Source organism: Mchenga conophoros, linkage group LG3, assembly GCF_057382185.1.
Source record: "Mchenga conophoros isolate Kocher_MC1m ecotype Shallow Benthic linkage group LG3, M_conophoros_male_GT1.1, whole genome shotgun sequence".
NCBI classification, from domain to species: Eukaryota; Metazoa; Chordata; class Actinopteri; order Cichliformes; family Cichlidae; genus Mchenga; species Mchenga conophoros.
The window spans coordinates 73,688,371-73,716,243 of NC_140528.1; the positions used below are offsets into that span (position 1 = coordinate 73,688,371).

The following is a 27,873-nucleotide window of genomic DNA, read 5'->3' on the forward strand; positions in this document are numbered from 1 at the left end:
ATGTAGCGTCGTTGTTGACAGTGTCCTAAAGTTAAAAACAATCATGGAACTTGGACTTACCAGCAGCCGTGGACCCAAAAGAAAAATCACACAAGAAAATCACTACAGCCCACCCAGTGCTGTACAAAGGAAAGTGTGAAAACGACCCACCACCTGAGGTCCCAGGGACACTGGCACGTCCTCTGTTCACTGAAATAAACCAGAGCAATACGTTAAAAGAGTAAAAGGACTCTGAGCGTCAGGCTCGCTACATATCATAAAAACTAAACCTTCAATCTTTAATAAAAGAAATCACACACGCACACCAAACTGGAAGGCTTACACCCTCAAACAGAAACGGCCGCGCTACAACAGGGCCGCAAAACTACATTAATACAAATTTCGGTACTCGGAGGTTAAGCGAGAGCCTATATAGCTGTCATAGGGTCTACTCGCTTGCTGATCAATCCGTCGCGGTCCGCCAGCATTTACTGCAGCTTTGCGCCAAACGCATGGGAGGAATAATCCAGGAGAACACCGGCTTAACTTTATACGGACTCACGCCACCCTGCAATCAATATGCATGTGGGTTCCCAATTAACCGAGTTGCGCAGCCAAGAGAGCGAGCGCAGGAGAGAGCGAGGGCGGTAAAGCAAGCGAGAGAGAGAGAGAGAAAGAGAGAGAGAGAGAGAGGGAGGCGCGAGTAGCCCACCCGGCTACATCAGTGCTGAGTTGGATCTTTTTTTGGCTTTAGAACTGTTTTAATTCTCCATGGCACAGATTCAACAAGCTGTTGAAAACATTAATGAGACACTTTGCTCCACATTGACATGACAGCATCACACAGTTGCTGCAGATTTGTTAGCTGTGCACCCACAATATGAATCTCCTGTATCACCACATCCCAAAGGTGCTCTACTGGATTGAGACTGACTCTGGTGACTGTGGAGGCCATTGGGGTACAAACTCACTGTCATGTTGAAGAAACCACTTTGAGACGATCTGAGCTCATTAACATGGCACATCAGCGTGAAGGTTTAACGTGCTGTGCATTCAGAGATGCTCTTCTGCATACCTTGAATGTAAAAAGTGGTTAGTGGTTAAAAAAAGGTGATTTAAGTGAGTTTAGGGCGTCGTCGTTGGTTCCAGGTGGCAGGTTTTGTTTTTCAGCAGCTGTTCATACAGGATAGACTGAAAGAGAGGGGAAATAGCAAAAAGAGAACATATTCAACAAGCCGTGGTTCTCTGCGTGAAAATGCTTTGTTGCTACACAAATGCTGATTCAAGCTAATAAGAAGGCAACAGCAACTAAACTAATCAGCCATTACAGCCTAGGTTTGCACAAGAGCATCTCTTAAATCACAGTACATCAAACCTGGTTGCAGCAGCATAAGAACACACCAGGCGCCACTCCTGTCAGCCCAAAAAAGCTGAGGCTACAGTTCACCCAGGCTGACCAAAATGGGAGAAAAATGCACAAATACTGCCTGTTTGAATGAGTCTCAGTTTCTGCTGCAACGTTCAGATGGTAGAGTCTGCAGTAAACAGCTTGAAAGCATGAATCCATCCTGCCTTGTTCAGGCTGCTGGTGTAACGCGTTGGGGGATAAGTTCTTGCCACACTTTGGACACCTTAGTACCAAATAAGCACAATTTAAACACCACAGCTCACCCGAGTATTCTTGCTGACCATCTCCATCCTACGGTGTATTCATCTCCTGATGACAGCTTCCAGCAGGATAACACAACATGCTACAAACTCAAATCATCTCAAACTGGTTTCTGAACATGACATTGAGTTGTGTTTTTGTGAGTGTGTGTTCATCAACTTCTCTTCATCCAGGGTTAGCATCAGATTCAGCCAGTGGATGATTACGACTGGTGACCTTGAGATGCCATCACAAAATTAATAAATACATAAAAAAATAGAATATAATGTTTTTCCTGGTGTGTAAATCCAAATGGAGCATCTTCAGTTGCTTATGTTTATAGGACCACCTTGTGTCTTCCTTTTATATTTTATTTTCCCTTGCTGTAAGAGCTCGGTAACACCGAAATTTCTCTTCAATTGGATAATAAAGGCTCTATTCTATTCTATCAACTTCAAAATGTGTATCTTGAAAGGTTTTTAAGAAAAAAAATTAGGACAACATAACAAAAAAAACATCACTTTTTATTGTCTTGATTCATGCTCAGTCATCCAGGTAAGGAAATCCCTAAAAATTATTCTGTTCATCTGGACGTGGCGTTTTCAGTCGAAGAAATTCTACTAAGTGACTTCTTCAGTCTCAGCTGACTGCAGGTTTCCTTGACCCTGTAAACAGTACATTTGCATAATGACTTAAACTAGCACCACTGACAAACAGCGGGCTATGAGGTCAGTTTTATGATCATTAATTTACAAATTGTCATATTAATGCTTTGAGTAAATGTGGTTATCCCAGCTGGATATTTGTCAAAGCTGGGAAGGCACCTAAAGAAAGCTCCAGGTGATCCAGGAGAGAAGGACAACTGCTGGCTTATCCTGTACGTGTCAGGAGTATCGGAACAGCTGAGACATATTTTTTCTAAACAACACGTCTCTGTGGCTTTTAAACCCCAAACACTATGTCAAAGATTTGCAGGTCCCCAACCCAAGCAGAGTAATATAGTGTACACTGTTAAGTGCCAGGAGGATTGCCATGATTTATACATCGGGGAAACCAAACAACCTCTGGCGAAGCGGATGGCACAACACAGGAGAGCTACCTGGTCAGGCCAGGACTCTGCAGTCTATTCACACCTACAGGCCAGTGGACACTCTTTCAATGATGAGGATGTAACATCCTGGACAGGGAGGAACGCTGGTTTGAGCGCAGAGTCAAGGAGGCCATTTACGTGAAAAGGGAAAGACCATCTCTGAATTGAGGAGGAGGCCTAAGGGCACATCTATGTCTCATATGCAAAATTAAATGTCCACAAACTGACTAACCTACGGCTGTTAAAGTCTTTTAATTATATTTTGTTAATCATAAAGCGCCACGTGAGTAACCTTTCCTTTCCTGCCAGATTAAGAGCACACATTGTTGTGGGATCTGGTTCCACTGGAGGTGCATCAGTGAAACATCCACTGAGTGTCTGGGGTTTAAGTTTTATAATTTTTTACTTCAATTTTTACTACAAGAATTTCTTAGCTTCTACATCATGTCATCATCCAGGAATGGGGGGTAACACACCGATAAAGAGGACCAGCTCTTTCCTGGACAGTCTCATCGACTGCATAGAGATGGTGGGTGAGAGGAGGATGTTAGCCAAACTGACATCTATTATGGACAACAGCTTGGCTAACAGGTTGTCTATTATGAGCCTGCAGAGGCCCTGAGCAGCTCTGTTAGCAGCACTGTTACACGGCGGAGGGCTAAAGTGCAGCAGCTAAACGTACAATACAGACATGTAATCAGGGCTGTGCAGAGATGTCCGAAGGGGAGGGTGCTTAGAGTTCAAAAGGGGCACATAGGCTGAATAACGACAACCCACATTAATCAAGAATCTAATATAAAATCATATCATACTATATCACTGTCAACGGAACAATGCGAAGCAAATGTAGCCTATGTTTTACCTGATGGTTACAATGATGCTGCTGCTGCTCCTGCTGCTGATAGTGCTGCAGGGCAGGGCTGTGCTGATCGGAGAAAGTAGACATTCAAAAGTCCATAGGAGACACTGTATCTGATTAAACAAGTGTTATGATATAATAATTATAAAATGACAGCACTTGGAATCATGAGGCAAGAGATTAATAAAACTGTGGGAAATAAACTCGGCTCTGCCTGTGACTCACTCTTCTTCCTTCATCTCCTCATCTCATCTATCACTCTCCACTTTCTGTCCATCTGAGAACAAGGCACAATCTGCTGTTGCATTAAACTATGATTTAATTATCCACACTTAATAACTCTTGAACCTAATCCATAAAAAAGTAATGATAGAAATATTTTATTGAACTAAAACATTGCAACTTTATTTATTATTGTTTTTATACTTGAGTGATAATTTAAAAAGAAAATCTGTACACATAAAGCACATATAGTGACATTTTATACCTTTTCCAGAATACTGTATATACCATAGCCACAAGATGACATCATTGTGCTGATCCAGTCCTTGTCCTTCCCTGTCTGTCTGTCTGTCTGTCTGTCTGTCTATCTATCTTGCTAGACAGACAGACAGACAGACAGATAGATAGATAGATAGATAGATATCATTAAACAACTTTAAAAGATTTCCATTATATATAAAATAATGTATTTATGATGATTCAGTTTGTCTTTCAATTCAGTGCAAAGGAGAAAGTTTGTTAAATGTTTAAATTTTACAGATACAATATTTTTGCTGCTGTAAAATCAGCATTTTGTCATATTTGAAATATAATTCTAATATAGCTGTTCTTAATGTGTTTTCTTTAAAACCCAGTGTGTGTGTGTGTGTGTGTGTGTGTGTGTGAGAGTACTACGGCAGTGTAAAGTAGCATAAAAGGAGCAGGTGTTAGTTTTTATTTATTGATTCATTTGTAATTTTTACAGCTTGGGAAAACTGTAAAAACTGCATATTTAGTTATTGTTATAAATCTCCCTGTAACACCATTTTTGCGTTTTTATTTTCTCTGAAAATATAGAGAACATTACATAACAAAAATGTACTTTTCATAATAATAATATCATTAACTTTAAAAGATTTCCATTTGATGCTTTAAATTTAATATAATAAAAAATATATATTTTATATGTAAAATAATCTTAAAATATTATTGTACAAAAATGGCAGCAATTTAATTTGTTTAATAGTTTTAGCTGATCGTCTGTGACACCAGGAAGACCGTACACCTGCATCTCTACCAACTTGCATTGCAGTTTCTGGGCTCTCCAGCCTCTTTGTTCCACATTTCCTCTAATGCAGGAGAAATTATCTCCAAGAAAAGAAACTCGACCATCACACAGTGGAACAAATTCTCTTCTCAAACAAAAACCAAACGGATAACCTTAAATGCATCACGTTTTTACTTTACAAGTTCATAAGCATTCTCCCTTTTCAGTTCTACCTCCTGGTCAAACATATGTATAAGAAAATTGGCCCAGTATCATATTATTTATACACACAGCTGTCTTTCTGTCCAGTGATTAATTGCATGAGTTCATGGAGGCAGGACCTCACAGCAGAAGCGTACTCCATAATCTGTTGTACATTATTATATGTATATTATATGTATTTTTCATGTATTGTATTTACCAACATCAAGAAGTCACAAGCAAAGAAAGACCACACCATGGCGCATAAGCAACGTTTATTGACCAAATTTATCTACTAAACAAATAGACGTAACATTTTTTTCACCTCCCAAAAAGCAAAGCAACGGCAGCCCAATATCAGAGAGAATTGTGAACTCGTCACAATGAAGCAGTTCATTTTGTAGATTCAAGCTGCTCTTCATACTTTTGGCCATCAGGCGTCACCAGAGGACTGTGTTGAAAGTCACGCAGAGTTGGTCACGCAGGCCTGTGAATCCAGTTCCTGAAGAACTCCGTCACCATCCTCTGCACGAATATCGCAGCAAGCTTCTCTCTGTCACCATAAAGTATCACAGCCAGTCCGTCAGTCTGGTGGTAGATGAGATGGAAACGAAACCAGGAACACACACACAGGACATAGAGCAAAATGGCATCTTCACCGTGTCCGTCCATTGCAGCTTCAAGTCTGTTAGAGGGAAGAACAAACCATAAGTCACAGTCAGCGATAGCTGCAGACACGTTAAAGAAAACACTGTAGTACCTTTTAAACAAGTAAACCTGAAGGAAACTTGGAGCAGCTAACAGGCAAAAGTCAAACAAAATTAGGAACAGGGCCGTGCAGAGAGGTTTAAAGGGGCGGGTGCTCAAAGTTAAAAAGGGGCACATTGAACCAGGCTGAATAACAACAACACACATTCATCAAGAATCTAATATCATCACATCATACTATATCACTGTTGTGAGGTGGCGACAAGGCAAAGCATACGTAGCTGATGTTTTACCTGATGGGTACAATGTTGCTGTTGAGGGGTTTCTGCTGCTCCTGCTGCTGATAGTGCTGGAGGGCAGGGCTGTGTTGATCTGAGACTGTAGACATTTAAAAAGTCCATAGGAGAGATGGTAGCTGATTAAACAAGTGTCATGAGATAATAACAAAATGCAAAGATTGGCAACAAAAAACTGTGAGAAATAATTTAGGCTCTGCCTGTGCATCACTCTTTGCTTCTCTTCTTCCTTCCATCCCATCATTTCATATATCACTCTCCACTTGCTGTCTATCTGACAACAAGGCACGACTTGCTATTGCAATAAACTATAATCTAATTATCCACACCTAACAACTCTTGCACTTAATCTATAATAAAATGATGACAGAAAAATGTTATAGCACTGCCTTTAGTAGCCTCACACAGCTCCTGCTGTTTCCTCCTCATGTCCTTACCAGCCATGTCTGGACAATGTTATATCATGAGTAATATTGTTTTTAAAAAATCCATATACATAAAACACACACATGCACACACACACAGGGACATTTTAGACCTTCTTCAGAATACTGTATATACTATGGGCATCACGGTGCTGATCCAGAATCCTTACATTATTATTTATTGCTAGAGCTACAATAATAAAGCAATGAGGGGGGAGTAATAAATATGAAATAATGTATTTATGATGATTCCATTTGTTTCACTATCCACTCTGTGCAGGGGCAAAGCTTATTACATGTTTAAACTGTAGAGATACAATCATTTTACTGCTGTAAAATCCAACTTTTGTCTTATTTAAAATATAAATCTAATATAATCTGCTTCTTAATGTGTGTTCTTTAACTCAACTCTCAGTTCCCACTAACTCTTGCCAGTCACTGCACCTCTTGTTCATTACACCAGCTGAGACAAACCTTGGTGGCGCTTATAAAGACGGAAACAGAAGAAATAAGAAAAGGATCATTATCTTAAACATTATTAATAAAGGCAAGCGACTTTAGTCGTCTGTGACTGTGACTGAATAACTTTTCGACTTCTGAATCTCAAACGTCAACAGGTATGGAGTAAGCAAGGCTTTTCAGCTTTTTAGAAGTTAATCTTGGCACATTATACAATTTCAAGTTCACAAGTATGAAGAGACTGAGAGCCAGAGGAGAACGTTTGTCCGTGTCCATTAAAGGGAAAAAATAAAAATGGCAGAAGTTCGCCATTTTTGTAGGAACAATGAACTAAAGTCGCCTACCTTTATTAACAAAGCTTAAGATATTGATCCTTTTCTTATTTCGTCTGTTTCAGCCTTTATAAGCGCCACCGAGGTTTGTCTCAGCAGGTGATATGCAAAAAGGGCACAGTGGCTGGAGGAGAACGCCTGAAAGTGAAGGAGGGGAGGAGCTGCAAGCTCTTTTATATGGTGCACTTACGGTATCTCCTCCCCTTTTTTCGCAGGAAGTGGCTTCCACATGGTTGCCAACCGTCCCTTAAAAAACGGAATCGTCCCGTATTTAGAAACAAAAGTACACGTCCCGTATTGAGCTAATAAGGGACGCACTTTGTCCCGTAATACAGTGAGAATCAAAAGTAGTCTATAACTTTTAATGGAATTAACGCTTTGTTTGAAAACATAATTCCCAGCCCCTCTCCTGCTTTGTGACCAATGAGCTGACAGCACACTTGTGACGATTCGAGTATGACAATTCAGATTACCGCTCATCTCATTGGTCGAGGAAAGGGAAGACAACAGATGACCACAACAAGAAGCATGGCCAACAGGGAAACAAACGCCGACACTGCGGTGCAAGTCTCGGACGACAGTACACCTAAAGCTGGGCAGACACTGTGCGATTTTTTCAGTCACGTTATTCAGCTCCTGCTCAAACTGCACGATTGACTCGCAGGGGTTAGAAGTTGGTAGGTCACGATGCAGGTCTCACACTATACCGCCCGATGCTCTGATGCGACCTGAGTGCTCACACTGTGCCTCCATAAAATTAACGTTATAACAGAAAATCTGTCGCTCGCTCTCTCTCTCTGTCTCTCACTCACACAGACACACGGTTGTTGTGGTCGTGATAATTTTGTGAGGCCACATCGAAAAGGCTCGGATGAGCTTTCCAAAGTTCTACAAGTTGTGCCTCCATCGCTTGTGTCCAGATCACACGCTGCACAGCCGTGCTGCTCCGTCTTTTTCACGGCGTTTACGTGTTTGCGCGCGAGCAGTGTGAGCGGCTCACGAGCGATTGATGATCGGGAGCTGGTCGTGAGGTGTTAATCACTTCTCGTTACCCCACGTATACTACACGACGCACGATGAAGGCCAAAATCGGTCCGATCACTCAAAAATCGGCTCAAAATGGGCCTAAAACCGCACAGTGTGAGCCCAGCGTTAGAGCAGCAATGTTTGTTCCCCTCAGAGAAAGGGAAGAATGGGAAAAGGAAAACACCTGGCTGGAAAACGTTAATATGGGCATGTGCAGTGAATATCAGCGCTATGTGGCCAGAAGTGTGATAATATAATTTATTTTGTGTAATAAACGACTGCAAGGATAGATGATTACAACAAATAGATGACTAATACATAAAAGTAATACATAGATGAATAATGATGATGAGTTAAGATGCGTAATCATGGGAACAAGCGGGTTTTCAAACGGGAGCAGCTGATTAGCATTAGAAAAGCTGAAATAATACCTCAGCTGAAGCCAATTGTACTAAATGCACTAAATGTGCACTGTTACAAGAATGTTTTTCTTTCTATTGTTTTATATAATTTTAAGTTAAGCAGGACAGAGTTCTTTTAAAGAAAGATTTACTTATATTCTCAAAAGTTAAGCATGACAGGCTTCTGTTTAAGAAAGAGACCTGTTTTATGTGTTAATGTTGTCATTTTGAGCTAAAAAATAAATGGCTAAATGATCATTTGTTTCACATGTGTTCATATCACAAAGAATACACATCTACTTAAATCAAATTCAAGTCAAAGGGTTAAAAAAAAATAATTTCACACACAAAAAAAGAGCTAGAAAATTCACCACACTGGGAAGGGTGAAGACAACTGGGTCGCCCGGCCCTGGCCACGAGGTGTCCCTTATTTATTTTTCAGGGAGTTGGCAACCCTACTTCCACATTTCCCCATTTTTTTCGACCGGGAAAGATAGGAGATGGGAAGGAGATATCCTCCGTAGTCAGGTGGCCTACTTAAATACCTGATTCAAGTACAAAGGAGCACAAACGTGTTTATATCACAGTCGTAGACTTAATATCCCCCCACTGTGGAAGCTGAAATGTCGCAGCTGCACAAGGGTCATTGAGGAAAAGTGAATTAGAAATATATTAGAAAAAATGGAAACAGAAAATAAATGGTGTAGGGATAAAACAGCTATAACCACACGCGCATATAATTTCGTATGTGTCTGTTACATGTGTCCGTATTGTACAGTCTGGCTGATGATCAAAGACATGGAATAGACCTCCGTCCTACACCATGGCTGTAACAGTGCTGCTAACAGAGCTGGTCCTCTTTATCAGTCTGCTAAGCTTTTTCCCCCATTCCTGGATGATGACATGAAGCTGTGAGACAGTTTTCCTGTTCTCAGACACATATTTATATAGACGATCGTCTTTCCTTGACAGAATACATTTGCATAGGTTGGTGTTTATTTATTTTTTGTATTACTTATGATTATAATTTATTATTAAATTTTGAAATGTTTTATGGGTTTTGGCCTACCAAGAAATCAACAGTAATAATTAGAAGAATATTAGCATATTCAGACATTATGTCTATTGTGAAAATTCTTGCAGTAAAAATTTATATCTCCTGCCAGACGCCTCGATGCTTTTTCCTTAACCCACACAGCTCCACTGCTTGCCTGCTCACACACTGCTTGCTTGCTTGCCTGCTCACACACTGCTTGCTTGCTTGCCTGCTCACACACTGCTTGCTTGCTTGCTTGCCTGCTCACACACTGCTTGCTTGCTTGCTTGCCTGCTCACACACTGCTTGCTTGCTTGCTTGCCTGCTCACACACTGCTTGCTTGCTTGCTTGCCTGCTCACACACTGCTTGCTTGCTTGCTTGCCTGCTCACACACTGCTTGCTTGCTTGCTTGCCTGCTCACACACTGCTTGCTTGCTTGCTTGCTTGCTCACACACTGCTTGCTTGCTTGCTTGCCTGCTCACACACTGCTTGCTTGCCTGCTCACACACTGCTTGCTTGCCTGCTCACACACTGCTTGCTTGCTTGCTCACACACTGCTTGCTTGCTTGCTCACACACTGCTTGCTTGCTTGCTCACACACTGCTTGCTTGCTTGCTCACACACTGCTTGCTTGCTTGCTCACACACTGCTTGCTTGCTTGCTCACACACTGCTTGCTTGCTTGCTCACACACTGCTTGCTTGCTTGCTCACACACTGCTTGCTTGCTTGCTCACACACTGCTTGCTTGCTTGCTCACACACTGCTTGCTTGCCTGCTCACACACTGCTTGCTTGCTTGCTTGCCTGCTCACACACTGCTTGCTTGCTTGCTTGCCTGCTCACACACTGCTTGCTTGCTTGCTTGCCTGCTCACACACTGCTTGCTTGCTTGCCTGCTCACACACTGCTTGCTTGCTTGCCTGCTCACACACTGCTTGCTTGCTTGCTCGCTCACACACTGCTTGCTTGCTTGCTCACACACTGCTTGCTTGCTCGCTCACACACTGCTTGCTTGCTCGCTCACACACTGCTTGCTTGCTCGCTCACACACTGCTTGCTTGCTCGCTCACACACTGCTTGCTTGCTCGCTCACACACTGCTTGCTCGCTCGCTCACACACTGCTTGCTTGCCTGCCCGCCCGCCCACACACACACACACACACACACACACACCAAATGGAAATCTTTTAAAGTTATTTCATAATATTCATATTATGAAAAGTACTTGTGTTATGTAATGTTTTCTATATTTTCAGAGAAATTAAAATGCAAAAATGGTGTTACAGGGAGATTTATAACAATAACTAAATATGCAGTTTTTAGTTTTCCCAAGCTGTAAAAATTACAAATGAATCAATAAATAAAAATTAGCACCTGCTCCTTTTATGTAAGGTTTCAAAGACACAGCCAGCCACACACACGGTTTTAAAGAAACAGCTATATCAACTAACTGAGCCGAGGGTGGCTGCTGATCAGCTAACTGAGCTGAGGGTATGGAAATGAAAACTGCACCAGTCCGTACTACAGGAGAGAATGCAAGTGTGGTTGGGTGATGATGGCGAGGGTTGCATTTCTTTTTCAAGGATGGATCAAACGATTTAGCGATAAACCTTGGTAAAAAAAAATGCTGCTGTCGTTGAGAGTACCAAGTGGCGAGGGCCTCCAGGAGAACAATTGAATCCCCTTTCCCTGGGCCACCCATGCCAAACAGTTCAAAACTTAACCTCGCTCTTAGAGCTGTTATTATTTGTTTGAGTCCATTTATTTTTAGAAAACTGACAGTGGAGGCAGTGGACGACAAAAAATTATCAAAAAAATACTACCTCCAGCTGCCTCTTGTAGGGGCTCGCGGCGTGGACTACCCTCCAACAGTAATCCCAAAGGAGCGTGAGATTCTCTCCCTCAAAGGCGAAGCGTGAGTCCGCTGGATCCATTACTGGTCGCGTCGTTCTGTCAGGGCTCTGTGTGTGGGCAGGCAGAGAGGAGGATCCAAGCGCAGGACTGGAACACAGAATTGTAAATCAAAACCTCAGCTTTATTGCTGACATGAAAACCAAACGTGAAGTGCCGTGAATACAGAAACCAAAAAACACAGGCATAATCTGACGGTACGACACTGAGCACAGGAAAACACAGGGCTAATATACACAGGGTGGGAATCAGGGAATGGGGAACAGGAGGGAGACACAGCTGGGAGAGATCGGGGTTAACGAGACGGGGGGAACCAAGCTGCACACACTAACATAAGACAAAGACTTTCACAATAAAACAGGAAACATGAATTACTAAACAAGCACGCAGACTTGACACTGAGAGACAGACAGACAGAGAACGACACATGGAACCTGAACTAAACTAAACGTGAGATATAACCGAGAACAAATCCTTAAGCACGGATAAACAGAAACAAGAAACTAATAATAATCATCATCACTACGAGAATAAGAAAACAATCCATGAAGCAGAATTAAACCGAAATATAATAAACTCAAAATACTGGGTCCAACGGACCCAGAACCGTGACAAAAACTTTGTACCATCTCTGGGAGCTGCCAGGATCTAGAAAAAGTTCCTCTACTGAGACAAACCCAGTGTGTAGATGAGATGAGGAGATGAAGGAAGAAGAGTGAGTCACAGACAGAGCCGAGTTTATTTCCCACAGTTTTATTAATCTCTTGCCTTATGATTCCAAGTGCTGTCATTTTATAATTATTATCTCATAACACTTGTTTAATCAGATACAGTGTCTCCTATGGACTTTTGAATGTCTACTTTCTCAGATCAGCACAGCCCTGCCCTGCAGCACAATCAGCAGCAGGAGCAGCAGCAACATTGTAACCATCAGGTAAAACATAGGCTACATTTGCTTTGCATTGTTCCCACCTGATGACAGTGATATAGTATGATACGATTTTATATTAGATTCTTGATTAATGTGGGTTGTTTTTGTTCAGCCTGGTCCTATGTGCTCCTTTAAGCACCTTCCTCATCGGACATCTCTGCACAGCCCTGATTACGTGTATATTGTACAGTCTAGCTGCTGCAGTTTAGTCCTCTGTCCTGTAACAGAGCTGCTCAGGGCCTCTGCAGGCTCATAATAGACAACCTGGTAGCCAAGCTGTTGTTCATAATAGATGTCAGCTTGGCTAACATCCTCCTCTCACCCACCATCTCTTTGCAGTCTATGGGACTGTCCAGGACAGAGCTGGTCCTCTTTATCGGTGTGCTATCAATGGTCATGAGTACCATTCACACAGAGTTGGGGAATGGCTGCAATCACAGCATTGTAAGATGGTGACAGATATACCCTTAGGCCTCCTCCTCGATTCAGAGATGGTCTTTCCCTTTTCACGTAAATGGCCTCCTTGACTCTGCGCTCAAACCAGCGTTCCTCCCTGTCCAGGATGTTACATCCTCATCACTGAAAGAGTGTCCACTGGCCTGTAGGTGTGAATAGACTGCAGAGTCCTGGCCTGACCAGGTAGCTCTCCTGTGTTGTGCCATCCGCTTCGCCAGAGGTTGTTTGGTTTCTCTGATGTATAAATCATGGCAATCCTCCTGGCACTTAACAGTGCACACTATATTACTCTGCTTGAGTTGGGGACCTGCCAATCTTTGACATAGTGTTTGGGGTTTAAAAGCCACAGAGACGCGTTGTTTAGAAAAAATATGTCTCAGCTGTTCCGATACTCCTGACACGTACAGGATAAGGCAGCAGTTGTCCTTCTCTCCTGGATCACCTGGAGCTTTCTTTAGGTGCCTTCCCAGCTTTGACAAATATCCAGCTGGGATAACCACATTTACTCAAAGCATTAATATAAAAATTAACGATCATAAAACTGACCTCATAGCCCGCTGTTTGTCAGTGAAGCTAGTTTAAGTCATTATGCAAATGTACTGTTAAAAGGCTCAGGAAACCTGCAGTCAGCTGAGACTGAAGAAGTCACTTACCGGTAGTAGAATTTCTTCGACTGAAAACGCCACGTCCAGATGAACAGAATCAGTTTTAGGGATTTCCTTACCTGGATGACTGAGCATGAATGAAGACAATAAAAAGTGATGGTTTTTTTGCTATGTTGTCCTAATTTTTTTTCTTAAAAAACCTTTCAAAACACACATTTTGAAGTTGATAGCAGGGGCGTCACTAGGTTTTAAGGACAGGGGGGGGGGGCTTAACCCCCAAGAGATACACACACGATATGAACGAACGTAGTGAATGAGCACAAAATTTCACAAACAGAAAACAAAGACTGAGAAATTGTTTTCCTACTTTTTTGGACAGATTAAACATCCTAGGCCACCAATAGATCTATTGTTTTATTTCAGTCTGCTTTATAATACAGTACATCAAGAAAACAGAGGAAATGTGTTTGCTGCGTCAATAACAAGAAAAAAACTGAAAATAAAAAAGTACATTTTTCTGGCTGCAATCACCAGTTACTTGGTGGATGGAAGCATCAAAGAATGACGTCTGTTTTTAAGAGTGGCAAATCGGTCAATCACTCTGTTGTGACTCAGATGCTGAAGCGTGTCTTTTTCAATAGACATGACTGCAAGACTGCGAAGTCTTTTCTGACCCATTGTTGGACGCAGCCAGGAGTGCAGCCGACGCAGTGCAGCCGACGCAGTGCACTAAAGGACCTTTCGCACGAGCAGCTGCTGACAGGCACTGTTAGGGCAACTTGGATGGTTGCCCTCAGAGAGGGAAACATGTCTGAATCAAGGAGGTTGTACACAGACAACATATTTTGGGTGGACATCCAGCCTCTGTGTTTTGGTAAGAAAGTTTCTGGCCACCAGAACCTCCTCTTTTTTCAGGTCAAGTCTGTAGTGCTTTGCAAGTTCATTCAAGTGTGGTTCACTCAAGAAGTTCTCAGATTTAGGACTGCATGCCTGGACGCCTTTTAGCAGCCCTGCATCTACACTGCAAAATCTTTGATCAAGCTCGCCAACCATCCGAGCCACACAAGGGAAAAGTAACTCTCTTTTCAATGTGTCTGAGTTGTTCAATTCAGTGCGTGAACCCACAGTTGCCTCCAGGACAAAATCCTCCATTTCCCTCTGTTTGTGCCTTGTCTTGGCACCTGGTTCAGGGATACTGTGGGTGTTACACAGGGCCTTGGTTTTCTCATACAGCTCTGTAGCAAATGCATCTGAGTGTTTGCCCTCAAGTGTGTCACACACAGCTTGTTTGCAGATGAAAGCTTCTGCCAGGTCTAAAGTCTCTTTCTGCAGGAATTTGTGGAGTCCTTTGGTTACCGACAGAATAGACTAAAACATCAGTAGTGCATAGACTGCTGAGAACTTGTAGAGCTTTGCTCTGAGACCAACAGCTATGGGGGATCCAATTGCAGATAGGCACTCCAAAATGGCAGGCAATGTCTCAAGAACTGCACTGATTGATCGCAACTGACATGCCCAGCGAGTGTTTGAAAGTTGCACAAGCTCAGTTTTTGTCAATCCAAGCTTTGCCTGAGTCTCCATGAACTTATGATGATTGACTAGGGAGGTGCTGAAGAAAGAATACACACACTCCAACAAGCTGAAAAGCTCCACAGCCTCTGGGACAGCCTTGCAAGTATTGCACAAAACCAGGTTGAGTTGATGAGCATAACAATGCACATATATAGCCTCAGGATGGAGCCTTCTAAAATGTGCTTGTACACCTCCGGTGGAGCCACTCATAACGGCTGCACCATCATATGTTTGTGCTACACACTTAAGCTCTGCAAGACCATAGTTTTGGATCTGCTGCTGAATCTCATTTGCAATGGACTGGGCATCAAATGATTTTATCTCTGCTAGTGCAAGGAAACGCTCCTTCACTGCCCCCTCTGACACGTACCTGACACAAACAGCTAACTGCTCTGCCTTTTCATCCCTTGCCTCATCTGCCATGATGGAATAGACTTTAGACTTTGTCATTTCAGATACAATGGCACTAGTAACTTCCTGGGCACAACAGTCAATCATGTCATTCTGGGATGTTGGTGAGATATACTGTGCATTTGATGGGGGATTATGTTTTTGAAGAAAAGCATCAAACTCCTTCAAAAGCTCCATGCACGCAAGAAAATCCCCTCTGTTTGGGCTGTCTTCACCTTCATCATGACCACGAAAAGGGAGTCCCTGTCTCCCTAACACAGAGGTGACTGCAACAATTCGTCTGAGATACTCTCTTCTTTCGACTATCTCACTCACATTTGCAGTTGCTATCACCTGTGCAACGTTTCCCTGTTTGCTAGTTCCCTGGTAGCTTTTCCATGTAACAACACTGTCCTTATGTGTTTGAGCCATCTCATGCTTGCCAAAGATGACTAAAGCTTTCTTCCAGTTCTTGCAACCGCTACTGACCAAACTATCATGTTTGATGTTTTTGCCAAACACTCTACATGGGAAGCAGAAAGCTGCACTCTGGTTGACTGAATATTCTAACCAGTTGTGCTTTTCAAACCAGCTGTGGTTAAATGCTCGCTTCTGTGTACCAAAAGTATCATGTGGATAGCTCTTCAGCTTCACCTGTCTGGGCCCTGTGTCTTTGTCACCTAAATCAAACCCTGTAGTAGAATGAGTTGCTGCAGCTGCTTCATCATTTTCCCTCTCTTGGCCTGTTTGCTCTCCTCTCTCTGTAATAACTTGATCTTCCTCTGCCTCTCCATCCATTTGCTGCAGCTCCTCTGTCTCTCCTTGCTCTCTCTGACTTGAACTTGCCTGTTGACCTTTTTCTCCCTCAGCCTCCCCTTCTGCCTCACCCTTCAAGATACATTAAAACATACTGAATTGTAATGTAAATTGCTAATATCATGACTTCTGCTCACGCTCCACAGTAATTTGTTGCTCCCAAATATTTTGAAGTTACAAATATTATATTTTGAGCACGCATGTGACTAAAATGGTTGCAATTTAAAGCCCTGAAAAAATTACTAAATTACTTGAATTGAAGTAAAATTAAAATAGAACCCTCAAAAATATGTGAGTCAGGCTAATTTGACTTATATACATATCTCTCTCTTTGCTCTCTCCACTTTCTAACCTTGACTCTCCTAAATAAAAGCTCAAGTTAAACAGGTCTTACATGTTGTACTGTGACTGAAATGTTTCATATTTCATATCCATATTGAGTCCCATAAAATTCTAATCAGACTGTCTGCATCACAAATGACTCCATCCTTTGACTCACCTCTCCAGCAGACGAGTCTCCCCTCTGCCTCTCTGTGCTCCTCTGCCCTGACTCCTACAGGTTAATGGGGATGGAGTGATTATTATTATTTCCACTGATGATGACCATACCTGAATGAGCTCAGCTCGATTTTTCAGAGCTAAAACGAGTGACAGAAATTAACATTATGCTAACAATTTAACTTAGTGCGCTAGCCAGGTTTTTATTTATCAAAATGGGGAGCACCTGGTTCATTATTTACATGGGACTCTCTGCTGTTAGCTGGAGCTAACTAATTTTTACTACCAGCCAGTGATGAAGACTTACTTTCTTGAAAAACTTGCGTATATCCACGATTTCTTGCTGTTTGCCGCATGTACGCTAGTGTGTCCGCAGGTGTATACGAGCGGAGTGTAAAGTAGCAGTGAAACGAGGACTGGATTTTCAGTCATGTGGATGTCCCCTGTGAACAACTGGAACGGATTGGATAACGAAGCACTGACGCTACCTTAACAGTGTAAAGCGAAAGGGACCAACCGAGTTATGATCATATTTATGTGAATAGCGACAGGTTTATATTATTATTTCTTTAAACTCATATTCCTGCATCTTTATATTGAATTTGTCTGCAAGTTCTGTAAAAAAAAGAAAAAAAAAAAAAAAAAAAAAAACCCAAACAGCAAATTATTTAGGGGGGCTTAAGAATATTTTAGGGAGGCTTCAGCACCCCCAAAATAGGCCTAACGATGCCACTGTCTCTAACATAATCTCTTGCCACCCCTAGTTTTGCATATGGCAGTGTTGTTTATTAAAAGAAGATAGCAGTAACACTTTGAGCCAAACTGCAGTTAACACAAAATATAAATTCTAAAAATGAATATATATTGCAGTTGGTCCAAGCCCTCAGTCATGAGACCTGCTGTCATTGTTCGGATGTTGTCAGTCCATCCAGGGACGTTAGTAGCGGTGATCAGCCCTTGAAAAGCAGTCATCAATATAACAAATGTGTTGGTTAAATGAATGTATGGAATAATAAGAAGGAAAGTACATTTTAATTATTTATTTTAATTAATTTCCCCCAGGGATCAATAAAGTATTCTGATTCTGATTAATTCATTATTGAAGTTTACACAACATCAACAATGTTCAATCTGTGCAGGCACTGTTGGATGCTGGAGGCCCTTCAGAGGTTCCCAGCTCCTCTCTGTATAAGGGCAAGTCACTGATGGTCTTGGTCACTCAGGCCTGTGAATCCAGCTCCTGAAGAACACCATCGTGATTGTCTGGAGGAATATTTCGCAAAGTTTCTCTCTGTCATAGTAAAGGATCGCAGCCAGTCCGTCAGCCTGGTCGTAAATGAGATGCAACTGAAAGGATCTCAGGTGCAGGGCACACAGCTCTGCCCGAGCGGCTTGTTCACCGTCTCCATCCATTGTAGCTTCAAGTCTGTCAGAAACAAGAGCAAATCATAAGTCACAAACACGACAACTGCAGACGCGTCCAAAAAAAAAACCCAAAACAAAACACTGTAGTACTTTTAAACGAGTAAAACTGAAACTTGGAGCAGCTAATGGATAAACCAAAATTAAGAACTGGTACATTTTATCTTTAAGTTACTTAGCTTTGTAAACTGAAGAAGATAATTATGTCCTGATCCTTCATTTCAAGTATCAACTGCAGTGAAACAGGTTGGATTATAAATCTAAACCAGAATGTAAAAGAAGAATGAATATAGAACCACAGACTACCCTCTCTCTGAGTACGCATCTTTATATTTTTGTCTTGTTGGCTTGCCTCTCACTGGTTCTTACATATTTTTCACTCAGACAAATTGGCTGGTTAGCCAGCGACTGACATGTGAGCATCAACTAAACGCACCTACACAGAAAAAAGGTTTTTGAATGAAACAAGTTGCTTTGGACCCATCGGATGTCATTGCCTCGCAGACACCTGTCCCTGAATGTTTAAAATATAAATAAATAAAATACTAATAAATAAAAATTAGCACCTGCCCCTTTTGCTCTATTTTCCACTGCTGTAATCAGACACACCGGGTTTGTCTCAGGAGCTTTTTCTAGATCTTGGCAGCTCCCAGAGATGTTACAAAGTTTTACTATCCGCCCCTGATCAAAACGTTTTTTTCCTAATTCTGAAATTCCTAAGATTGACATTTAATCTAAACATGAGCACGAAGGACTGATGAAGGACTAATGTAAATGAAGCTCGGCGCACAAAGCGCAGGTTCAGGAACAGGTTCAGGGACAAAGAGATGTGTCCTCTTTTGTTGACTTTGTTGACAAGCTGATTGAAAACTTCAGCAAACGTTTTGATAGCTTCAGCTTTGGACAGCAGTTCATAAAGAACCCATTTCTCATCACTGATGTCAGAGGATTCTCAAAGGAAGTCACACAGCACTTCAAGAGGGCAAATGCTGGGCCTCTTCAAATGCAACTGGTTGGGCTCTAAGCAGATGTGGCCCTGAAAGCAGTTTGGAAGAACTGAACCTGCCACTTTCTGGCTCCAAATGGTCTGAGACAGCTTTCCCAAATTTGAGAAAAGTAGCCCTGTACATCTTGACCATGTTTGGCTCCACATACAGCTGTGAGGCAGCTTTCTCCACAATGAACATAATAAAAACTAAATATCGTTCCAGGCTCACCAACGAGCACCTACACATGTGTGTGAGAATGGCCCTGACACCATTCCAGCCCAGATTTAAAATCCTGGAAGGGCAAACTGAAGCTCAGTTCTCTCACTGAACAACAGAAAGTGGGGAAGTGGAATACAAGGGGGAAAGAAAGAAACTGCAAAATTTAGCCATGTTATTTATTTTCTCTAATTCATTTTAAAATGCAGCCCTATATCTAATGTAGGCCTACTGTGTGTTTCAGTGTTAACAACAAATTTTGTTGAAATGTTTTTAACTTGTATTTTCATTGATTTGACAGTCTATTGTTCATACGTTCAGATATTGATTAAAAAAAACAAAATAGGCTGCTTCTCTATCACAATCATAACGCGAGTTAGACATTATGATGTCCCGGACCACTCAGAATTAGAGTTTAATTTACTCTATGGACAGTTTTAATTGTACTCAATTTAGTGTCAAAATTAACAACAAAATGTGTAAAAATATTCAGCGCACAGAGAGAGCAGCAGCAGCACAGAGAGAGCGCACTCACACAGTTTTGTAGTTGTTGTATAACTTGTCATATTTGCTCAATCCAGCATAAACATTGAATGAACACTTTATATAAAGTTTCAAACTAAAATGCAGTCTTTACTGCAACTGAGCTGATTTGTTCTTTTTTTAGTTTAAATTTGGACAAATCTGTTAACACTACCATTACGGACAAGTTTTGTTTAACGTACAAACACTACCTTCAAGTGTTTGTATTTGAAATCAAAAGTCTGTAAATCTTACCTTTATCCACAAGAGAGGCAGACTTCACCAAGTCGGTGTGTGTGTTCGAGGAGGACACTGTTTTTTTTCTCTCTCTTTCTCTCTGTCCGTGTGTGTTTTTTTTCTCTCTCTCTTTCTCTCTGTCCGTGTGTGTTTTTTTTTCTCTCTCTCTCTTTCTCTCTGTCCGTGTGTGTTTTTTTTTCTCTCTCTCTTTCTCTCTGTCCGTGTGTTTTTTTTTTCTCTCTCTCTCTTTCTCTCTGTCCGTGTGTGTTTTTTTTTTCTCTCTCTCTTTCTCTACGGAAGCATAGAGCTGCCACCCAGGCAAAAGAAAAATACAAGTGTATCACGTTATAAGGTGAAAGGTTTATTGTTCTAACAAGATACTTTTCCTGTTTGTACAATATACTATCATGTTTGTACAATATACTTTTCACGTTTGAACAACATAATATCACGTTATTACAATATACATAATTATCACGTTCGTACAATAGGATCACGTTCGTACAATATAAATATTATATTGTACGAACGTGATAATTATGTATATTGTAATAACGTGATATTATGTTGTTCAAACGTGAAAAGTATATTGTACAAACATGATAGTATATTGTACAAACAGGAAAAGTATCTTGTTAGAACAATAAACCTTTCACCTTATAACGTGATACACTTGTATTTTTCTTTTGCCTGGGTGGCAGCTCTACGCTTCCGTAAGGGTCGGTTCTAGGCCCTGTACTTTTTAATTTGTATATGCTGCCTCTCGGCGGTGTCATCAGGAGGCATGGAGTGAACTTCCACAGTTACGCTGATGACACGCAGCTGTACATCTCCGTGTCTCCTGATGACACCAGACCAATGGATGCCCTTTTTAACTGTATCTTAGATATACGATCTTGGATGGCAGAAAACTTTTTACAGCTTAACCAGGACAAAACTGAAGTTTTAATCGTCGGTCCTGAGGCTCAGAGAGAGAAACTCTTGTCTAAATTAGAGGCATTTTCGCCATGTCCTTCGCTACAAGTGAAAAACCTGGGTGTTATTTACGACTCTGAGCTTGGTTTTATCCCACATGTTAAACATGTAACCAAAATTGGATTTTATCATCTAAAAAATATAGCCAGAGTCCGCCCTATTCTCTCTCGGGCCAACACGGAGATGTTGATGCATGCTTTTATTACCAGTCGCATTGATTACTGTAATGCCCTGCTCTCTGGTCTTCCTAAGAAGAATATTTCAACTTTACAACTCTTGCAAAACTCGGCAGCTCGTGTGCTGACGAAGACCAGAGGGCGGGCCCACATTACACCGGTTTTAGAATCGCTGCACTGGCTCCCCGTGTGTTTCAGGATCGATTTTAAAGTTCTTTTATTGGTTTTTAAATGTCTTAATGGTCTTGGGCCTTCTTATCTCTCAGATCTGCTTTTACCATACGAACCCTCGCGGACCCTGAGGTCCTCTGGTACTGGCCTTTTGATTGTCCCTAAAGTCAGGACACATACTCACGGAGAGGCAGCTTTTCAGTGGTATGGTCCTCGTCTGTGGAACAGCCTGCCGGAGGAGCTCAGGGCCGCAGAGAACGTACATGTTTTTAAGAACAGGCTCAAGACCCACCTTTTTAATTTAGCTTTTACTTAGCGTTTATTTATTTTATGCTTATTTATTCTATCCTGTTATTCTATTATTAATTTAGGATTTACCTAATATTTTTTGATTTTATTCTTATTCATTTTTTAATCTTCTTACTCTATTTATATTTATATTGTATCCTGTTCTTATTTATTTTATCATTTTACCCTGTATATATCGTATTGTGTCATATCTCCAGTGTTTCCTCGGAGGGCGCTCTCTGCACCGGGGCTGTGATTGACCGTGGCTGCTGGGTCTCTGGGGGTCCTCTCAGCCTGGCTGGGGGGCTCCTTTGCCTCCCTCCTGCTGTGTGCCCAGCCTGGAGGCTGCGGTCTGTGACCGGCTCCCGGTGCAGACGGCTCCCTGTTATAGTGTTTCCTCACTTGGCTCATGCGAGCCCAGCCCAATTTTTACTCTTTAAGTGTGCGCGCGCGTGTGTGTGTGTGTGTGTGTGTGTGTGTGTGTGTGTGTGTGTGTGTGTGTGTGTGTATATATATATAACAGTTCTGTAACTGTAACTTTGGTCGTTGCTGTGCTTTTTTTGGAAGTCGAATTTCCCAGAGGAACCCACCCGAGGGATTAATAAAGTTCTATCTTATCTTATCTTATCTTATCTTATTAGGGAGACATTCAAAAGGGCTGTGGGGGGTATACATATGTATACAAAAAACTTGAATTTTACAGTGTTTACTTATCGGATGAAATAAGTTGAATGTCACCGTTATTATTGCCGGCCGGGAAAAGGCCGGGGGTGTCCAAATTCAGAGGCTGCTTCCACCTCCGAAAGCCGGGTAGACCGGAAACGAGCGACGGTGAAATTGGACGGTCTAGCCTTCAGAATTACATCACCTCTACCGTCTGCTCCTTGCTGTCTAAAATATAACCGGACCTGGCGTAGATTCTCGACCATCTCACACTTCTGTTTAATCAGTTTTCTGTTTGACGTTTATTCAGCTGTGTGAAAACCCCGGAGGAACCCCACCGAGGGATTAATAAAGTTTTATTTAATCTAATCTAATCACTTTAATCGCAGCCAAACAGATTTACTCACGAACAAATAAAACACAGAAAATGCCAAACATCTTATTTTGCGACCCAGAAAGAGTAATAAGAGTAATATTAAAACTAAGTAGCTGCAGTAGCCATTGTTGGAAACTGGAATTGGCAGGGCCAATCTGGGATATTGTTTTTCAATTTTGTTGTCCGGGTGGAAAATCGGGAGAAATTGGGGAGAATGGTGGCTCGGGGAGATTTTCGGGAGGGGCACTGAAATTCGGGATTCTCCCGGAAAAATCGGGAGGGTTGGCATGTATGGCCTAGCATAGCCTGTAACGTTATTATGACAGACACATTATATGAGTGAATTTGACTTTAAGTAACTTACAGGTTTCTTTGAAACAATTTCTTATATCCAGGTTCTTCCTTGTTGCTGCCATCCTCCTCTCCTCCTGGCAGCGCAGGTTTGCCGCTGCTGAAACTAAACAGAGCTCCCTGAAAGGCTCAGCCAATCACATTGGCCATATTTGTCACATGAGGTAGGACTCCAGTATAGAATGTAATTTAACTCTTTCTGCACCGCTCGCTGCATGAGACGTTGACAGATCTTTTTCTTTCTTTCGATCGGGTTTATATTTCTTTACTCGAAGAGAGTATTGGTGGGGACAATTCAATAATCGGTGGATATTGGTGGGGGCATGTCCCTTCTGTCCATGCCAAATCTACGTCTTTGGCTCAAAGTGCTTTATACAACTTGCCTCATTCAAATGCACTTTTTCTATGTAGGTGCTTTCTGTCTCACAGTCGCGTACATTCATACCCTCGGGGCTCTAGCTGTACCTCGGGAGGGTGGATCCTGGCGGCTCCCAGAGACAGTACAAAGTTTGACTCCGAAGAGAGGCGACCGGAGCTGAATTATTTATTTAATTAGTTAAAATGTTAGTTTTGAATTTGGACAAATCTGTTAACACATGCGTTATGAACACGTTTTGAAAACGTTTATCGTATGCTGTCCCGACGTCATGCCAGCGCATTTTGGTAATGGCAGAGGCACCGATCGGTTTTCTGCCGCCCATTTCCTGGGAGTAAGGGCGCCCTCCGTTTGCGAGGTGAGCCTGCTGCTTGCTGCACAGGGAGGAGAGTGCGGGGGATTCTCTCGCTGGCTGCACTGTAATCCCTAACAGTTGTTCTAGCTCATAACACTCAAATGTCGTTTTGTAGTTGAGCAAACTATAAAGTATTGAGCTCTGTTGGCTTTTATGCAGCTTTAATTGAATAGGGCTCAATATTTTTTAGCTAAATTTTTTGGAACGCTCAAAAAGTTTAAGAAGCATATATTAGTGACGTTCTGGTGGGTGGAGTCTTGTCGCTCCCTCAGGAAAGCTTAGTCAGCCATCTTGAATTTACCTTGATACGGGGAAGTTTTGGCCAGCCCGTGTGGATTAAGAGTCCCCAACTTCAACCCACCACGACCACCACCTTATTTTTTTTCATCAACTGCCCTAAATTTGGTAAGTCTAACGTGTTTTTGTTTTGTTTAAATTTAATTTCGATAAACATTCTTTTTTTATTTTTTACTGGAAATATATTCGTACTTTGTGCACAGTGAATGTTTGTTATAAATGAATTCGAATCCAAGTAATTGTAATTTTAGAAGTTTTCTAATGTGACAAATACGTAATGTTATTTCAAATTAGAATGATGTAACGTTTTGGCGGTTTTCCGTGGGGGACAACATTTCCCATAATGCATTGTATTCTTGCCCGGGAAGTTGACGGTGGCAGTTCTAGCTCCATGCATTTGAACTTTCTACTAAAACTTTCCACTGGTTGTCGTATTCGCCGGTAATGTACGTGCGTATTGTGAGTATACTTATTTCAATAAGTGTCCGTGTTACACAGTCAGTAGTTTACGCTGTTGAGCTGTGTGTGTGTGCTAGCATGAAGCGAACAATAATAAACAACATGAGTGTGTTATCATGATGGTAATTAGACACGTTTGTATTTTTTCGTAGTCTCAAATGTGTGGTTGTGAGATAATCTCGAAATCCTTTTAACAGTTTAGAGGGGTATTCCACTAAGCGAGCTCTACAAGTCAAGGCTTGCGGAAAAATGCATCGCCTGATTCAGCCTAACATTATACACTGGTCGAACTCGGTGCTACGAACGAAGTTCAGCTAAATTGTTCGCGCTAATTCGACAAGGCTCAACCAGCCAGACTGAGGCGCCTCCTTGACACCTTTAAGCCAGACCCTATCGATCTTTGCTAGATAAATTGAAATGAAATGAAAATAAAGAGCCGCGTTCTGCTCCCAGGCTAAGAAAGAATCATTGATGCAGACTGTGCGGATCACAAATACTCCCTAACCTGTAAGGCTGGGGTGTCCAAACTTTTTTCACTGAGGGCTACTTACTAGAAATTAGGTAAATAACCTTAACTTTAGTGTATTAAAGTGTATTAAAGATCACAAAATCACTTAAAAGTGGTCGAATATGTTATATTGTTGAATATAATTAAAGACAAAACTGCTTTCATCACAGCTTTCCATAAATGGATCTTTATTGATTCATTCAGAAAAAGCTTTGGTAGCTTATTTTCAGAACAGCAGCCTCAGATTTCTTCTTAGACAGAAGATTTACAGCACAGAGAAAAAACAATAAAAGGGAAAATAGGACGGGTAAATTTCAAGTTTGTTATTTAAGTTATTAAGCTTAGCAACACACCTATCAACATTAGTTTGAAACGGTTAACATTAACAGACTGAACTGGACTTAATAACAGGAGTGCATATAATCTTAGTAAATTATTGTGGTGAGTATCAGCTGCGCTGGGTATGTAAATCGGGCCATCCAGCTGCGGTGCTGATTCGACGTCACTCGTGCCAAAAATCCGGACAAATGTCACTTGATCAAGGAGCAGATCTGCATCAGATGAGATCAGCTGACTACTTGTGTGTGTGTGCTGTGCAAAAAATGTTTTTGAACATTAATAAGTCGTCTTTGTGCACATATTGTTTACAGATATCAGACTGCAAAGAGCGCTACAGAGAGTCAACATTTCACCAGTTGTCAGTGGGTGAGTTTTATAATTTGTGTCCCAATTTAAATAAAAAATAAATACAAAGAAACTAGAGAATTTTGCCTTGAATTATTCAAAATTTTTAGATTTTTTTTGGGTTACCCTTCTAGATTGACAGGTTTAGCCCGTTACACAAAAAGTTTGGACACCCCTGATCTATAACAATGACAATCAGAACATGGCTATCCAACACTTTGTTTTTACTCTGCATTTGTGTAAATACTATTCTAATAGATATTGTGTGTTCATCTAGGAACAGCATGATGTAAATACAAGACGGGCCCTCGTCCTTCGTGCACTTCCTGTGTACCTGCGTGAAGATGCCTCCACGTTATTCAGGACTTGTAATGTAAGTGTACTGGCCTCAGCATCAACCATATGACATCGCTCAGAACTCAAGGAGAACCAGGGTGTATATCAGGAAGGATGTTCAACACAGTCCTCATCTGACTTGTTTTCTCCCATATATCAACTATTGTTGAATAAGATTGCAAGAAGATTGTTACGCATAAACCAGAAAACATGAAAATAGTTGAAAGATTATTATACAAAAAAAATCTGCAGATAAAAACTATCTCCCTTTTTAAAATTCAAGTGTTCTATTTTTTTGGAGGTGCCATGTTGTGGTCAGAGAAATGTTTGGTAAATAACAAAAACAAATATCTTGGCATATATTTATTATTGAAAACATTTATTTACACATATGTTTTGAAACCAAACCCAAATTAAGATTATTGTAATGCATCATGATGTATCGCAATATCAAATTAAATCGTTGACATTATAATCCTAAAAGAAACGTGCGACTTATGAAGATTCACACCTCTAATCAATAGCATGATTTGTGTCCTTGTGGGGCTGAACTCATTCTTGTATTATTTTTGTTTTGCAGTCAGCAGATGGTCCAGACCTCACTGACACTCCTGTGGCTCTGCTGACAGTTGTCACGGATGACACTACTGATTCGGCCCTCTTCAGTCCCGAAAGCATCTGCATTGTCGTTGAGGATGAAATACTTGTGAATGGTCCCACAAATCTGGCTGAGTCATTTCTCCTGCTCTTTGGGTACATCTATGCATTAGACCTACAATACCCAAAGAAACTTGAGCTTACATTCACATTTATCCAGAAGGTTGTGATGTGCCTTGAGGACAACAAACCACTGAAAGGGCGTCTACTGATGCTGAAGAATGATTTGTTCAATGAGTGAATCATTCAGAATGGACTACTTGTTAAGCTGAGTATTGAGGAAGCTTTTTTGTTTGTTTTTTTCCTAATCATTTGCCTCTTCTACCTCACATTTAAGATGAATGACTGTTCAGTTCACTATTCATGTTTAATGTTCTGTTGCCTAATACGTAAATGCACTGCCTTGATGTTTGTTCCCTATAAGTACAGCAGTGGAAACCAGTACTGTTTTTTTTATGTATTTTTAAAAAAGAAAGTGAGCTGCAGCTGTCAAGGTACAGTAAGTGTTAAATGCATCAATGTTCTAATAGCTGCAATTGCTGTTAATACTGAAAATGTTATTGAATTTTAGAATTGAGATGGAGACCCTTGGAGTCTTTTTCTCTTGTTTTATTTATGAAGCACTTTTTTATGAGTGAGCTCTGTTGTTTGTGCCTTTTTAAAAGCACATTGTGTTTAATAAAAAGTTGTTAAATTGTTAGTGTTGTTACTTTCATGTTTTCTAACACTTTTAGCTGATTATAATTTACTGGGTAAACAGTTTAGAATTATTTGTAAGTGTATTTCCCACAGTATTTTAAAAAATAGTGAAGATTTTAAGTGTTATTTCCCATATTATAAGTTAGAAAATATGAAAAAGTTTGAGTTTATTTCCCACATCGTATGAGTTGCAATATGTAAAATATTTTGAGTGTATTTCCCACC

The 27,873-nt window shown here is 41.2% G+C and overlaps 2 protein-coding genes and 1 pseudogene across 2 annotated transcripts; 1 reads left to right on the forward strand and 2 right to left on the reverse strand.

The window, feature by feature from the left end:
- Positions 1-5,313: 5,313 nt before the first annotated feature.
- LOC146580417 (uncharacterized) lies at positions 5,314-17,649 on the reverse strand. Its single transcript, XM_085267159.1, has 5 exons — positions 17,199-17,649; positions 16,893-16,946; positions 11,536-11,713; positions 6,028-6,112; positions 5,314-5,711 (listed from the first exon to the last, which is right to left on the reverse strand). Exons 1-5 carry the CDS (start codon positions 17,321-17,323, stop codon positions 5,596-5,598), a joined length of 558 nt encoding a protein of 185 aa, XP_085123285.1. The 5' UTR covers positions 17,324-17,649; the 3' UTR covers positions 5,314-5,595.
- On the reverse strand, positions 14,150-16,009 carry LOC146580418 (zinc finger MYM-type protein 1-like; annotated as a pseudogene).
- Positions 17,650-24,438: 6,789 nt separating the features above from the next.
- On the forward strand, positions 24,439-27,643 carry LOC146580419 (uncharacterized). Its single transcript, XM_085267161.1, has 4 exons — positions 24,439-24,764; positions 25,923-25,973; positions 26,234-26,329; positions 26,873-27,643. Exons 1-4 carry the CDS (start codon positions 24,750-24,752, stop codon positions 27,188-27,190), a joined length of 480 nt encoding a protein of 159 aa, XP_085123287.1. The 5' UTR covers positions 24,439-24,749; the 3' UTR covers positions 27,191-27,643.
- Positions 27,644-27,873: the final 230 nt, after the last annotated feature.